The 16,520-nt window shown below is 46.4% G+C and overlaps 1 protein-coding gene across 1 annotated transcript in view; it reads left to right on the top strand.

Annotated features, from left to right (window-relative positions):
* Window positions 1-14,259, top strand: part of LOC119383339 (peroxidase) — a 119,588-nt gene extending 105,329 nt beyond the window's left edge. Inside the window, exons 14-16 of the mRNA XM_037651417.2 lie at window positions 10,927-11,096; window positions 12,453-12,561; window positions 13,876-14,259. Of these exons, the coding sequence (XP_037507345.1) occupies window positions 10,927-11,096; window positions 12,453-12,561; window positions 13,876-13,969 (373 nt within the window). The 3' untranslated portion in view covers window positions 13,970-14,259. The remainder of the gene's footprint in view (window positions 1-10,926; window positions 11,097-12,452; window positions 12,562-13,875) is intronic.
* Window positions 14,260-16,520: the final 2,261 nt, after the last annotated feature.

Here is a 16,520-nt window from a genome sequence, read left to right as displayed (position 1 = left end):
CATTTAAATGTTAGGAATCGGAGCGTTGAATCACAATGAGAAAAATAGTTGGTAGCAGTGCACTGGTCTGGGCTTCCAGAGCAACCGCTATCGACAGGGAGAAATTCTTTGGCACGTCGCAATTTTTAAACGTTCAAAGAACCGCGTTTTACCGCAGCGCCATCTGTGGCCGTACCTTCAAACCAACGCTATAAACGGGAGCGGCAAAAACCGGTCCACCGAGGTTACATTGGCCTACACCTCCTATAGACGGCGCCGCGGCATCGTTCGCGTTAGGGTGCCTTGATGCCCGCCGCGCCCCCCGCTTAGGGTGGGCCACTCTTTGACGGAGCAGTTGCTCGCCACAACCGGTTCTCGGGAGCTCCGACGCCATTTTTTCTTGCTTTCCGCTTCGCGCCGACTCTCCCGCTCGACACGGAAAGCACCCACTCTTCACGCCGTCTTTGCGCAGAATGCCTTGTGTGCTGCGTTCCACAATGCAGTAACAGCGCCTATAAAAATGGCTGCCAGAATGTTTTCCTTTCCCACAGACCAACAAGACGTGTCTCCTATGGACCGCTAAATCAAGCGGGACAGTGGCAGCCGACGAACCATACCTGTATATGCAATGTGAGTACCTGATTCATAGCAGTGTGAAATCCATATGCCAGCGGTGTCTGCACCACTCTTTCTAAGACGCAGACTTGCATTTTATGATGTTCAGATTGGTGGCAACGTAGGCCTCTTACGCGGGAACCAACATATGGAACCTTGGTGCGTTTACAGCTCCTTTTTTTTTTCACTTGATATAATGAACTAATGCACAGGTTTGGAAAATACGATCAATCTTCTGAACCACGAAGGCTGTAGCTATCTGGAGGCGCATCGCGCTTATTTTAACGAAATTGTTCACTACCTATCTTTGCGCCTACACAGCTTTGTGAGGGAGTGAATCTGAGAGCTCAAACATGTGAAGCGCTATGCTTGTGTTTCGCAAGTGTGTTTATAAAGGTATTTTATACGGTATGTCGTGCAGGAAAATTATTATGCTATTGTGACAGTTATTCTAGCTCGAAGAACAAATCACGTATATTAACAACGTCAATTTTCCGTACAGGTTCACTTTGAAGAATGCTGTTTTGAACAAAAGCGGGCAGATGGATGGAAGAAGCTGAAGCCAAATGCTACATACAAGCTGAAGCCAATGCTACATTTCTACATACACCGCGGACAACAAGCTATGAGCTTGATGATCGAGACTACCTCGTCGACTCCTTTCTCAAGCGAAGAAGCAACACTCAGAAAATTTGTATGAAGAATAGACGACTCCGAGATTTTGTTCATTGAGGAGCTGACGGCAACGGAATGCTGCATTTTGTACTATCTTGGAGGCTACATCCTGAAAAGCGTTTTGAAGTCCGTATCCTGTTCCCAGTGCAAGGATGCCCTCCTTGGTGCAGCCAGCAATGAATATGCTTCTTTAACAGTTCTTAAGGAATATGTGAGTGATGGACGAAACTTGATTTATCCGAGCAGGGAAGTGATCCGCACTCTGAAGAACTATGAGGAGCACTTCATGGGCGTTATTGCGTGGTGTACAAACAATGTACACACAATGAAGTCGCCACTACGCTCTCTGACAGAATACCTTGCGAAGGTAGACCGGCCATGCCTGAGTACTTGCGCAGAAACATAAGGAAGAAATAGGGCAAGATGCTGGTAGCCCCTACACAAGACTGGGGCTACGCATCCATTTACGTCAGAAACATCCACACATGCCGGAGGTCACGGAAGCAAACTTGTGCTGGTGTTAGTCTACCTTAACAGCAAGGCCTTTTGTATCCTATATGCACATACGCATGAGAAAAAAAAACCCTCGACGGAATTAAGCACACAGTTCATAATCATCTTGTCCATAATATATTTTGCGTAACGGTATTAAATGATTGTACTCCATCGCGTGTCTTTGTTTTGATTACCTAGTGCATGACACAGTTTGCCACCATGTAATCGTGTAGGCGGCGCGTAATAGTGACAATGGTAGTAAGGATGCCGGGCAAATTCGTACTTATATACACAGCAGCTATCTACTTTAGCATATTTCTCTTACTTTCCGCTATGTCCATATGTGAGCGCAACGACAGAAAGCTCGCGGCGACGGTGCAACTACGAAGACGAGCAGTTGCCCGCCGTTGTCAACTGTTATTATAACAGAAAGAATATTAATCTCTATACCTTCGCTAATCCTCTCGAACTAGCGGACGCGTCACTGAATGTTCACTCTCGCTTATCATCTACTCTGGCAAAGGAATGAATATCGAAGCTAAAGTAGAATGCAAGCGCCTACTGCAAGCAGGAGCCACAGCTATCGAGGCGCTCCCCGCGACCGGCGGATGCAAGAAAATGGCGGTTGCGCTAGCAGACGACGCGGTTGTCCTCACCCTAGGAGGGCGCTCGCATCGAGGCACCCTAGTTCGAGTGAAGAGAGCAAGATCGGGCTTTCTGGAATGCGACCGCCATATGGAAAGGAAAAGCGCTGGGACCGCTTGTATTGCTGGGAAGCGTAAGCCGTGAAACCATATTCTTCTAGCTGCGTCATTTCGTGTTTTCCCACAAATATTCTATCATTTCTTTTTTTTTTCTCACCGCAAGCGTATTGTGCTGCGCCAAGAGGCCCAACTACAGGGTGGCCTTTAGCGCTTCAGGAGATAATGAACACCATCAGAAATTATAATTATTATTATTATTATTATTATTATTATTATTATTATTATTATTATTATTATTATTATTAATACCGTAGGCAACGTAAAATGAAAGAAGATAAAAGGTTTGCTAAGAATCCATTGGGCAGAAAATATAATCTGCATGAATCACGTGCCGAAAACGAAACAGCTATTTGATACGGATAATTATGATATTTTAATAATGCGCCGCTTTCCCATAATCCCCTTTCCAATTATTTCTTTAAGGCTGACAATGGCGATGCCTAAACGCTCGAGAATAACCTGCTTAAACAGCCCTACCAATAAATTTGTTTTCAGAGAACTTTTGAGGCCGAAATTATCTCTTGGGAAATTCGCATATTCGTTGTATGGACATTAAAAGAGAAGCAAGAATGCCTTTTCATTTTGAATAATTATTTTCACAACTTCGTCAGCTGACCGTGCGACGTCTTTTCGGAATGTCAATCAACAAATTACAATGTTTGAACCACGTCATTGTTCAGTCGCAATAAGTTGCAGTGGAGTTGTGTGCTTTACTTATCTTTTTCACGAGAATGTATACGACTTCCTCATTTATACCCAGTTAAAAATAATTGCTAGTCATCAGGGAAGAATACCATGCAATTCTCACTGCAATTAACTTCCCACATATGCAAAGAGCACCAAAAATGATAGGTACCTTAGACGAAAACCTTAGTCTAACATTGGTGAGATTGAACTGCCGGAACATCACACAATAGCATGAAACTATGAAAGGCTCCGTAGTGGGGAGCTCACGAATGATTTCGACCACTTTGTTGTGGAGAACTTACATATGAACACATTACCGTTCCCGCATTGCATTAATCGGAAAAGCAGAAGCCGCGGCCTAGTTTCAAGCATTCGACTTTTATGTTTAGCAGCCTAAGGTCATAGCCACCGAACAACCGCGACGGCTATGACAGTCTCGATTAACATACCACAGCTTCGGCTGTTATATTGGAGTTTCTATACTTACGGTTCATTAGTTCTGTGTATTTCCCTCCTCTCACATGTTGCACATCCACGCTCTAGCCTACTGCGATGACGACGGCGTTTTATTATCGCATACTGAAGTGAATGCATTGTGTTCACAGCCGTCACGAATCTACCAACGATCCCAGTTTTCAGTTCTTAGATCAAGTTTCATGAAATAGACAAAATGGCATTGGTTCATACTGGACAAAGATGGAAATGTGATAAGAGAAATGCAAGCAGGTTAACCAAGCTGTACTTTCTTGGGTACTCTGCTGTCTGGGAAGGCGGAAAGGGTAATGAAGGATAGGAGGGGAACGCGAAGATTACGGTTGTACATACACACGCATAGTATTCGTTTTTCGGTTTACCAGAAGCAGTCTGTACAGGCTGATGCATCACACTAAGCTTCCTCTTCGGAGTCTTAGTAGGCTGGAGGGTCTTTTACACCATCTGTTATCTGTGTTCGGAGATCCACAAAAGTAGACTAAGTAATGTACCATAAACCCGTAAATGCTTGGTTTCTGCGGGGGTGTCGTATCCTCGACACCTGCATTGGCTACGCCCCGAAACAAGGACTATTGACTTAGTACCTCAAAGGGGTCATGGCAGGGTAACCCAACAATTTGTGGTTTTCAGCGATAAATAGAAGCAGAGGGTCTATTATGCCTCTACATACATGAAAAGTGGACTGTAAAAGAATATTTAATTGCAAAACAAGCCCTAGAAGTCGCCGGCTTTAAACCCCGCCCAACGCCGGCGACCGCCGTCGTGCTATGGTGTCCGTGACGTCATGTGCTGGATGAAGCGGAGCCGTCGTCTTCTACCAAAGTTTCAGCCGCTGCAAATCGTTCAATTTCAATGCCGATATTGTTCGCCGGAATGCAGACGCTCGCACAGCAAGCTGCTTGTTACGTCGCGATGATGGTGATGATAATGATAACTGTGGCCTTGCCCTTTGTAACGGGCGATCAACGAGCATATACAGCCCGGATCTGAGCGTTAAAAGGAAAAAGTTCTATTTGTCTGCACTTTTGGGAGGAGCTGGCGGATTTCTGGTGCGCCACCAGTGCTCCAGCCGTCGCTTCGTTAATTCCACCTCTTTACAGTTAGGGGGCGCACCCTGTTCGTGGAATCCCAGCGCCGTCGCCAAGGCATTGGGGCAACTGGGGTTCGTCTGCTCGCGCGGAAGCCCGGGCTGCAGGCCAGTGCATTCGAGCACAACGTGCTTAATGGTTTCCTCGGCCGCGCTGCAGCGGTGGCAGGTCGTCGACGTGCTCGGTGTGTATTTGGCCTGCAGGGAGCGAGTTCGAAGGACACCCCCACGGGCCTCCGAGAGGAGACTGCTTCCCCTGGAATTGTCGAAGAACCGTTCTGGTTCAATGGCTTGTTTGTTTGCTCGGTATACTGACAGCGCCGACTTTGTCTGAGCCGAAGTCCTCCATCGTTCCAGTTCAGCGGCTCTGACGCGCTCCCTCACTTTGTGCCTTTGGCCAGCTTGTGGGGCGGTCGTGAGCTGGGTGGTTTCGACGCCAAACCGTTCGGTAAGGATTTTTGTTCGAGTTGCCCACTTGGTGTTATGGGATGGTAGGTAGATGTACTTGTACATCTGCCGGGCCCACCGGTCATCGGACATCCCGCTTAATCTACGCTCGTAGGAGATTTTTGCCACGGCCTCTCGCGCTTCAAAGGAGGACCAGCGAACATCGCCCTGTACGGCTTCATTTGGCATGCTTCTCTGTGTGCCGAGAGCCATGCGGCCGACCTCCCTCTGTCGGGTCTCCAGAGCCTGTCTTGTGCCAGACGACAGGCACAGCACCGCATTTCCGAACGTGAGGCCTGGCACTGCGACTCCTTTCCATAGCGCTCTGCACACGTCGAAACGGTTGAACGACCACAGTGCCCTAGAGCCGAGAAAGGATCGTCGGGTCTTCGCCTTGGCTGCTAGGTCTATCTCACAGCTCTGCAGGTAGTTAGGGGCAGATGTGATTGATATCCCCAGATACTTGTACTCATTGGTCCAAGCTAGGGGTTTTCCTTGGATGGAGAGTTCTGGGGTCTTAAGGGGGGCCGCTGGTCCATAGGTCATCACCGCTGACTTTCTGACACTGAAAGTGAAGCCGAGCTGTGTGCCCTCTTCGCCGCATATGTTCAGGAGATCCTGCAGCTCATCAGGGTTGTTCGCCAGGAGGACAATATCGTCGGCGTAAAACAGCGCCGGGATGCGTCGTACATTAGTGATACCCTCCTCCATGTAGCTCAGGTCAAAGCCAAGCCCACTTTCTGTCAGACGCTGCTCTAAACCTGCAACATAGAGCATGAAAAGCAGCGGTGATGGGGAAACCTTGTCGCAGGCCCCTAGTCACTGTGCGAATTCTTCTGACCCCACTGTACAACTGCCTGAGTGTCGGTGTAGAGTGCCTTAAGCAGTGCCACCACTTCCTCTGCCGCACCTAGTTGTGACAGTGTCGACCACAAATTAGTCTGCTCTACGGCATCGCATGCCTGTGAGATGTCCAGAAAAGCCAGAAAGACCGTACGGGATTCCTTTAGAGCGACTTCCATTGCCTGTGTGACAACGAAAAGATTGTCCTCCAGGCATCTGCCAGGCCGGAAACCGTTTTGTAGTTCCCCTAGGACCTCAGCCTCGGCCCACCGTTGTAGCCTTGCTCGCACGATATAGGCGAACAGTCTGTACATGGCCGAAGTTATTGTGATGGGTCGATAGCTGTCAGGGAGAGACTTGTCAACCCCTTTCTTAAGGATGAGCCTTATGCGGGCGTACCTCCATTCCCTCGGTATGTTGCCAGACTGGATGACATAGTTGAGGGCGTCTCGCAAGTGCTCTCGAGTGTTCTTCCCAATTCGTTTCGGTAGCAAAGGCGGAATTCCATCCAGCCCAGCCGCTGATGCACCAGACAGTCGCTTGAGGGCTCGGTCAAGCTCTCGCTCAGTGATACCATCGCACTGTGCCAGGTCAGGAGATTGAGGCCTCTTATCCAAGCCAATACTGTGCCCAGCTTGCGACCTGAGCTTTCCTGCCATGTGTTCTGCGATGAAGTGGAGGCATGCCTCACCTCTGTACTCCAGCCCCATTTCGGGATCCTGAAGGCTGTCTGTGCATGGTTGGGCTGTCGACTTCTGACCCTGTATGTGCCGCCAGAATTTCTTCCCTGCATCTCGACCAGCCTCTTTTATTTCCTTTAGTATCTTGCTGTTTATGGTTCTCATGCGGTCTTGGACCAAGGTAGACATTGAATTCTTGGCCCTCAGATAACGAGCCCACAGGTCCTGGACCTCCGCCGCATCAGCACCAAGCCGGAGCGCACATCTATGCTGTCGGCAGAGCTGCTTACGTGTAGCTAGGGCCGTTGCCACGTCGTTGTCCCAGTGCGCCAGTGTTGCCCGACTCTCAGGCCACTCGCGTGTTTATAAAAATATTCAATTATAATTTAAGTGCTCGACCAAATGCGCTAGAATTTCGCCAGCTTGCTTGTGAACGCAAAAAGATTAATCCACGTAACGCGAATTATGATGGAAAATTGGGTGTCATGGCCTCTTTAAGAAGGGGTGTGCTGTCACTAAGAATAAGTATACAAACACACAGCTGCTGTTTCTACGCAAACTGCGCTTACAAGCTTCTTAACTTGATTTCTTTTTATTGCCCATATCCCCTGTGACAAATTCTCCACAAAAAAACTAAAGTCTGAAGAAGACTAGCAGCGCTTCTATAGCATTCCATACTTGCCTCTGACGAAAAAAAAATATCCTGGAACCGTACTTCAATTAGGAAAAGGGGCGCACGATAAGGCCCTATGCGAAAGAGAAGGTGCCCAGCTGTTGTATTTCTCGTATGCCTGCCTCACGTTTTGCGCGCCTCTTAAGACGTTAGCTTTGTTTAGACGTTCCGCGCAACGAATTTTAAAGATCACGCAACCGTCCCAGAACGGATGTGGTGGTTGTGAAACCGTCGGTCACCGTGAAGGGATATCCTTTTACGCACAACACAAAGGTAAGTTCTGAAGAACATCTCAAGGTTCCAACACTCATTAGACAAATACGTGGCGGGAGGGCGCCATATTTTGAGAAGCGTATTAGTACTCTGTTTTCGGAACTATTTCCTCTTGCAAGATTGAAGACTATAATGCTAATTCATAGACCAAGGTTGTTTTTTTTTTGAGCAAACCTCTCCTTCTCGGTTTTATAAGGACCACGGACAATCCTGGCATTGAAATTATACTCTGTGGCTGTGCGAGAGTTACTTGATCATGAGAAATCCAATGGTGTTTTTTTTTTAAGAACGTGTCTGCGTGTAATTAAAAATAAAAAGGTGGGCAATAATATTAATTAAATGCGAGAGCGAGAAACGTCTCCTTGTCAAATCCCATACCTCAGACACATGGGATCTGAGATGGTTGAACAGTGAATGTCGCTGGACCGAACGTTTCGACAAGAAAACTTTTTCGTAAACGCAACCGTCTATTAAAACAAGGGCTCTATTCAAAGTTTTAGTTCCAGCAATATTCCCTGTACCTTGATTTCTCATCTCTTCAATTCTACATCCTCCCCTAAATTTCGGCCTTGTTTTGACCTCACATGCATGAAATATTGAAATCACCTCCATCGACTGAATGAATTCACTTGACCAAAGTGCTGACAGCGCCCCCGTGGGCGCTGCATACTTCCGTTGCCTCAAGGAACAGTGGCGGCGCAGTGAAGCGGACTTACGGGCCCGCGGCCAGGCACGCCGCGAATGCTCAACATAAAATTTAGTTTCTCGCCAAAAACAAAAAACACTCCGATTAAACTTTCACAAATAAATCTCCTTTGTTTACTCTTCCCAACGAAACCAAGCGTGCATTTTTACTTGGACTGCATCACCACTCTACATGTGCCTGAACGTGGAGCATTTTACACATTTTTCAATGTTTGCGCCCCTTCCACTTCGAAACTACTCGGTCATCGACTTCAATACTTTTTTGACACGCTTACTGGCAACTATCCAGCCATGTGATATAGTCCTATTTTGTCTGTAACATTCGTAGAATTTTTAAAAAATAATCAAAATTGGCGCAGAATTGCAGCATTGCTTCACCACAAAGCACATCGCGAGACAAAGTAGTGGTCGTCAATGGGCGATAATAAGGTAGTGCCATTCCTTTTCAAGTAAACAGTAGATCTTTAAGGCGTTCCGTAAAGTATTGTATTTTTAGAGTATTTTTTCGCAACCTATGTTTCACCCACTACGGCAGAATTCAAATCCCTGTGACAGACAAGAAAAAGTATTTTTCCAAAATATACATTCCGAGGGCAAATAGTGCACTGATATGAACGTCCGCAATTTTTTACAATACAATTGGAGAGGGTCGAGCGCAATGTCTGGGACGTTTGGCGTGGAATGACCGATATATATATATATATATATATATATATATATATATATATATATATATATATATATATATATATATATATATATTGTTTCAAGAAATGTGTCCAAAATCCTCAAAAATTAGGGAGATGCGATATTTGTTTGTTCGATGCCTTCACAATTACTCCTTCTGTAGCCGCAGGCGTCTTAGGATGGCTAAAGACACACCATTTGGGACAACGATTAAAGAAAGTTAAATAAATTAACTTTTTAATTAGTGGAGTTAGGCGGTTGTCAAAGAGGGGATTTGAAGTCCTTCATGCGAAGAATCCATTGCAGCTTTGATATTTCGAAAAAAGCGGCCTCTTATAATAATTGCGAAGTAATGAAATTCAACCAAATTCAGCGGCGAAAGCGAAACTGAAATGTGGTAGGGCGCAATGGCCATATTCTTATCAGACGTTCAGAATGAGTGAGCATCGTTATGTCAACCATCAACCGACTTCGTTGTGTGGGTGTACGGGCTGCGCTTGCAATTATAGCATGCATGACGCGCATACGTTAACGGACGCGGAGGAACTACACCTCTGTTATATTTGTCTTGAACAGAGACGTCATTCTGGTCGGCGGCTTGTTGCGCTCATTGGTGCTTCGGTTTCGGTTTCGCCGTTGGATTTGGTTGAATTTCATTACGCCACAGTAATTACTAGAGGCCGCTTTCTCCATATCTCAAAGCTGCGATGGGTTCTTCGCATGAAGAACCTCAATTCTCTCATTTGACATAACCGTCTGTCTACACTAATTAAAAGGTTAACTAATTTAAATTTCTTAATCATATTTCCAAATGATGTCTTTAACCATCTTGAGATGCCTGCCGCTACAGAAAAAGCAATTGCGAAGGCAGCGCGCAAATATCGCATTTTTCTGCATTTTTTTCAAGGACACATTTCTTGAAACACCCGGTATATATCTGCTACTGAGACATTGGACATATGAAAGTGTGAATGTCCGCTAGACAACATTACAAGGGAAACTGTCAATTTCCGCGATAAATGTTCTATTCATTCATTCATCATGTCAGACAGGGGTCTCAAACACGAGGCCCGATTGTTTTGGGCCGCGCCCGCTCATGACTGTCTTCGTCCGATATTTTTTTTATGACTCGTGATTGAAATTTTGTGACTTCGCTAAATTGCGCTGTCATTGTTGTCTCGTCTATTGCGATTAATAACGCTTTGTTCGTGTATGCTACGCAGACGTGACTGGCCTCAAGCGTTTTCCTTTTTTTTCTTTTTTCGTGATGCATCCCATGCACTGGAACAAATACTTTATGTTACATAATCGGCGTCCAGATTCTGCAGATCGGTATCGATATATGGTTCGCATCCTCTGACGCCAAATCCCCTTCAGAAAAGACCGATATATGAGATGTGGGAAAGGCCTAGCCTCTTTCAAATATTATGTTCAATTCCCCTTCCCTTCCCTCCCACTCCACCCCCCCCCCCCCCTCCCAATGTTCCTACCCTCATCGCTGTCCCGACCCTTGCGGGATTAAATTTCTTGAGTGCGGCCCGCTAGCTGAGGTGAGTTTGAGACCTCTGATGTAAGAGAAGAGGAGCAGCTGGCACCACACAAAGGCCCTCGTATGCACAAACCCATCCGTATGCATTGATTAGGAAGAACGAAAGAGGATGTCAACTGAACAGGATCACGTGAAACAGAACTAAATGGCCGTGTCATATGTATACAAAATATTTCTCCCTGGAAGAACTAACGTTTACAACGTCCTTACACTTTTGCACGCACAATAAAATATATGGATGCGTCTAAGAAAAAAAAAAATGGCTTGTTACTCAGGCACCCCGACGACGTGGATCTGTGGAGCGGTGGCATCTCTGAGAGGGTCATGCCGGGAGCGATGATTGGTCCCACTTTCGCGTGTATCATCGCAAGGCAGTTCTCGAACCTGCGGAGAGGCGACCGCTTCTGGTTTGAAAACCCTGGCCTGCCGTCGTCCTTTACACCAGGTGAGTGGCAGGGACCATTTCCAAGGATCAAAAAAGTAAAAATCATGGCGGCAGTTACGCCACACAAGATCAAGATCAAGACGTTTGTCTTATCGGCCCCGGTGTTTACCACTGGGTTTATCATGTAGCCAAGCGAAGGCTGTGTAGCACACGGTCACGGTGTAAGAATATACTCAGGTGATGACACTCTTCCCCCAACGCATGGGAAACCGCAATCCACGCGCGTCCAGATAATGTTCGGTTTCCTATCAGATGACTTGGAGGGCGCTACGAAAAGCGGGGCAGTCGTCCCCATAGCAACGCGCATGCTGCTGATAACGTGCATTTTTCTGTGCCATTTTGCTGGATAATGTGCATCCGCCAAGCGGCGTCGAGGGGCGAAATCGAGAGAGCAACAGGAGAGGGCACGGCGAGCGCGGCGGCGATGACGTAGCACCACCGTGATTCGGCTACTCGCGGGCGCTCTCCGCCTCAAGCCATTAGATGGCGCACCGCTCAACGGACCGACGACCGAACATTTTCTGGCCGCTTAGGCGAGCGCAGTGTCAACACCTGAATATTCTTACACCGTGCACACGGTACAGAGTTCATACTGAACTTTGATAAAAGGTACAAAGGCACAGGATTTTCGTGAAAGGTACAGAAAGTCCCTCTTGAATGTCGCGCACGCTCCTTTAAAGTTTTCCATTTGAGCCACATGCGTCTTTTTTGCCGCGTCATGCGTTGTCTTGTGCGGTTTGCCGCATGCGCTTGACGTATCGTGCACAGTCCTGAGGAGCCATTTCAGCAGCATGAGTATTTTTGCCGCATTCTCAGTTTCGTGGCACTTTAGTGGGCCAGTGATGAGTAGTGGGGTTTGCCCGATTCCGGTGGCACATGGTAACGTTCGGGTATGCCATGTCGCACTGGGACAAATGTGGCTCATCTGTTTAATTTTTCCGCCCTCTCTCGCTGGCTAATCCACTGATATACCTCAGTTTCTGTGCTTTGAAAGGGTCTGTATGTATGCAGCTCTACACTCTAAAAAGAAAGGGCATATTTGGGACGTTTTCTTGTCCCAAAACGATAATCATCATCTATCTCGCGTACCTTTCGTTGTTTAAACTTCGTACGCCCATGAACGGCACGCGCACAATAACAAGCGTGACGTAGTGGTCTCGCTAGAAAAGTGGCGAGCTTCTCAAGAAAGGAAAGATGCAAGAAAGCCAGTTGGACGATCATTTTTGCGGGACAAAAAGGCTCCCCAAAAGATGCAAACCGGTTTTAGGGTGTATGAAATTAGGAAGACTTTACAGATTTTATAAATCAGTAAACTGAGTGCCCCCTTCCATGCAACGACTTCTTCTTTACCTACAGAGCAACTTCATGAGATCCGCAAAGCCACGCAGTCCAAGATCATTTGCGAGAACGCCGATGACATTCCCACAATCCAACTCTGGGTAATGAGGCTGCCGCACCCAATTTAGTAAGTTCGAACTTTCCTTTGTTGCAGTCTGAACTGTTATGTTGTCCAATCGAATGAACAAGGATAGTCAAGTGGACAAAAAGGCTTACACAAAGCTTTATTGAGCGTGCCAACGCACTGCGCCAATTAGTGCGCCTCCGTAACACGTGATGTCAAACACGATCAAGCGTTATGGGTAATGCGAATTATAATGTTCAAATGTGACAGAACGACCTAAAAACATTTTGTAAGCATTTCTGGCTAGAAAGAGGCAAATGTTCTCAATGTATTTGTTTACCGTCGGCAACTTTCGCTTAATCAAGCAAAATGTATACTCATAAGTAAATCTTACCGCACATGATGGAAAAAAAAAACGGAGTCTTGCTAAACGATAAGGAACGTTGTGGTCATGAGATTTCCGGTCAGTCAAGTATGACGGGTGCTTGCTGGGTTAACGTTTAACAGACGAAAACTATACCACAACTAAATGAGAAAATTGAGTCAGCCAGGTGATTAATTATGACACTGTATGACACTGAAAAAATCCGTAAACAGGGGGTGGGGTGCTCGAGCCGACGTTTCGACAAGTGGACTTGTCTTCCTCAAGGCTGGAACTGAAAAACCAGTTCTAGCTTTGAAGAAGACGAGTCCACTTGTCGAAACGTCCGCTCGAGCACCCACCCCCTGTTTACGGATTTTTTCGTCGCAAGCTTCCATCTTCCACTTCCTGCCGTTTTTTTACTGTATGCCACCGTACGACACTGTATGAACGAAGCTGTATGACACTTCTAGCAACGCAAATAGCCCCCCTCCCCACCCCCCGCCTGCCTTACCTATGGTCTAGTCCGAGAGAAATCGAGCTCAGCAATGGATGCAGAAATCAAAATGAAGCGATGACGTTATCCTGACAAACGAGGACGTGCTTCTCACAAAAGCCTGCCATTGGTCCCTGTCTTTCCGGGGTGAAGGTGGGAAGTAAGCAGTTCTTCGAATGCAGCATCAGGGGTCCTTGGTCGCCATTATCATAAAGAAACATGCGTAGCCCTGCACATTAAAACTAACGTCAAAGGTACGACAGAATACAGGTGTGGGGCAGAATTGGCGCCCCCCTTTTGATGATCAAAGCAAGACCTGTCGCCCCTGTGCGCACGCCTAAGGCTGTTTCTGCACCGTTATGGCGCCTATTTCACAATGAATAGAATAGCTTCTTTATTGAAAGTGATGGCAGACAGGCCTAACATAGGCAAGCTTGAAGGATAGTAGACAAGCGCTCGTGAAAACAGCCCAGCAATAAGTGCACGTGAAACTAAACCTTTCGTCATTCCCTCATTCCAGCAATCCAAGGTTCCGGTGCGAGGATATACCAGGCATCGATCTTCGCTACTGGCAAGAGGACCCCGTGCACGGTGGATACTCGTTCAAGAAGTAGTGGCCCGTGTGTGTGGTTGTGCCTACATTGTTTGGTTTTTGCCCGCTCGTTCGGCCTTGAAGGGGCTCAGTGAAGTGCGTGTGACACCGCCCATGGATACGCTGCCACCCATTTGGTTTCTCCCTCCCCTGGAGAGGATACACTCACCTGGAAGATGCCAAGTGTGACACGACCTTCGTGAATGCCCGCTACGTGGTGCGCGAGCCGCGTCAATGTTGCGCTTGCGAACGACTCAAGACGACTACTATCAGCGGGTTTCGAAGAAGCCGGATAGAAAATCGATCAACGACCACGCCAGGCCCCCACCCTTCCCCCCACCCTCAATTTTTTTTATACCTTTCAGTGTTTATGCTTGTGCTTTTAACGAATCTGCAGATCTACAGGTTTATATTGCGGCATGAAGGGTTTTTTTTTTCTTTTGCCAAATAGCTTCACAATATGAGAATGTAGACAACTTAAGTGGGGCTTAAAAGAGAAGCAGTCGATAACGGCTAACGTAACTATGCTTGAATTGGTCGTAATTCAACGACAGTCCCTGAATTGCCGCCCGGACTGTCAGGTTGATACATCACACGAAAGCCTAAACAAACGGCACCGCGCATTCTGCCAACTCGATGATGTACTGAGCGTAACAGAAACTTGCTTTATCGTGCCCCCAAAAATGTGGATAGTGATTGGGGCGCCATCTCAAAGCAATACTCAGTAAAGTGCGCCATCGCCACAGAATTTTTACTATTTGTATATAGTAATAAGACCACTGCGGTCATGTACAGGCTATGATAAATCTGAAAAACAAGAAGGAGCATGAATGCCGCCGTTAAATCCTCACGCAAGATTGAGCAATGACCCACTGTTTAATCTATTCGAATAAATCAGGCAGGCAGTAAGCAGGCACTAGGGGAGCAAGAAGCCTGCGAATGTATTACGGTCCGACCTTGTATATTATCTCAATTGATCTTTTTGATCTGAAAGAAGTTAGGCGCAAGAAGTTTAAGACGTGGCGAGAACATTCCTTTTCTTTGTCTGTTTCTCTTCAATCAGCAGAACGGGTACTGAAGTGGTTAGATACGTCCAAGGGCCCGTTGTATACAACTTATTAATTTCGCCGGGCGTAATTTCCTTGTTTCACGTTATTTCTATAGATATTTCCCTTCCTTCTCATCAATTTCGCGCGTTCACGAACATTTTCTTCCAGCAGGTTAGGACCTAGCTTCGACGATATGTTCGTGGTAATCTTAGAACTGCTTCGGGGACCAGAGTAACGCTATTTTATACTTCTAACATCTTTGTTTTCCACTTGGGTGCCTTTTTTAGACCCTGCTACTAACACTACATATCTCACACAAATCAAACCAGACTTCTTCATCACGAGACTCATCTGAGACTTCTATTAAACCGCTCTTTATGTATATTTAAGATTTACTTTGTCAACGTGCGACGACACGCTCTGGAATTTGTATTATTCATTACTGAGTCGTCGCGCGTGCGCTCGTTTGTTTCTCGGCAATTTCCTCGTGGAATAACTCATCAGAGCTAATCGTACGTTCTGCTTTAGACAGCATTCGTACATATAGATTTATTGCTGAGCGAGCGAATGCCGTTTCGTATGCTGTGTTTATGTTTCCGACGACTGCAGGTAAAGTAATGAGTCAGTTAGTATGTTTAGAAACGCTGGGGCCAAGTTTGTGTAAACATTTTTTTTTAGATTCGCATGCATAAACAGCCTAAAATAGGCAGCGAAGGCAATTTAACGTTGCCGACAGTCCCTACAGTAAGGGCTTAAACCTTTATTTTCTTTATTTTCTTTTAAGTAATTTTATTCTGCCCAACACCATTTTCTGTCCCTACAGTACTCACAGATTGAAACGCGAACAGTTATGGCTAAGACTAAGTAATGCTCGTACTTTCGTTTCCAGCATCTCCAGTTCGTGTCGTATCGGCGATATTTTGAGTCGAACGCTTACACCAGAGCCGACATTATCTTCAACGGCCAGATCAGCATCGAAATGACGCGGTTATCAGGAGCAATTGCTCATAGCATTCGATATACTAAAAAAAAATGTCGCGTTTCAATTCGTGAGTGCTGTACATCAATAAACGGGGCAGTTAGCAAGCCGCCAAGTAGATATTTCGTAAAGGAATTCGTAAGCTGATGAGCAAAATCAACATTTGGTATATCCGAACCTTGCGGCTACCAATTAGACCATTCTTATGCCTTGCCCTCACAGATGACATTATTCTTCTTCTGTGCACCAATGATACTGGGCGCGATGTAATATCTATGAGAGTCTGTGATCGGTGACAAATTTCCACTCTCTCCTGCGGCGAATTACAAATTTGCGAGCACCGAGCTCTTAAAGTTGGGTCGTTGCGGAGGGAGATGTGTTTTGCCAAATGCGACAGCGTCGGACGGTAATCGAGATAATCGTGAAACGTCATCATGCGCACAGCGGTATACTTGTAGAGAACTTTTGTAATAAATATTTTCCTACTTGACCGTGACTCGAAGTGAACGTTCCCCTTCACTCGCTTTTTCCGCCAAGACCAAGAC

The sequence above is a fragment of the Rhipicephalus sanguineus genome, chromosome 2, assembly GCF_013339695.2.
Source record: "Rhipicephalus sanguineus isolate Rsan-2018 chromosome 2, BIME_Rsan_1.4, whole genome shotgun sequence".
Lineage (NCBI taxonomy): Eukaryota > Metazoa > Arthropoda > Arachnida > Ixodida > Ixodidae > Rhipicephalus > Rhipicephalus sanguineus.
This window is presented reverse-complemented; position numbering and strand designations above follow the sequence as displayed.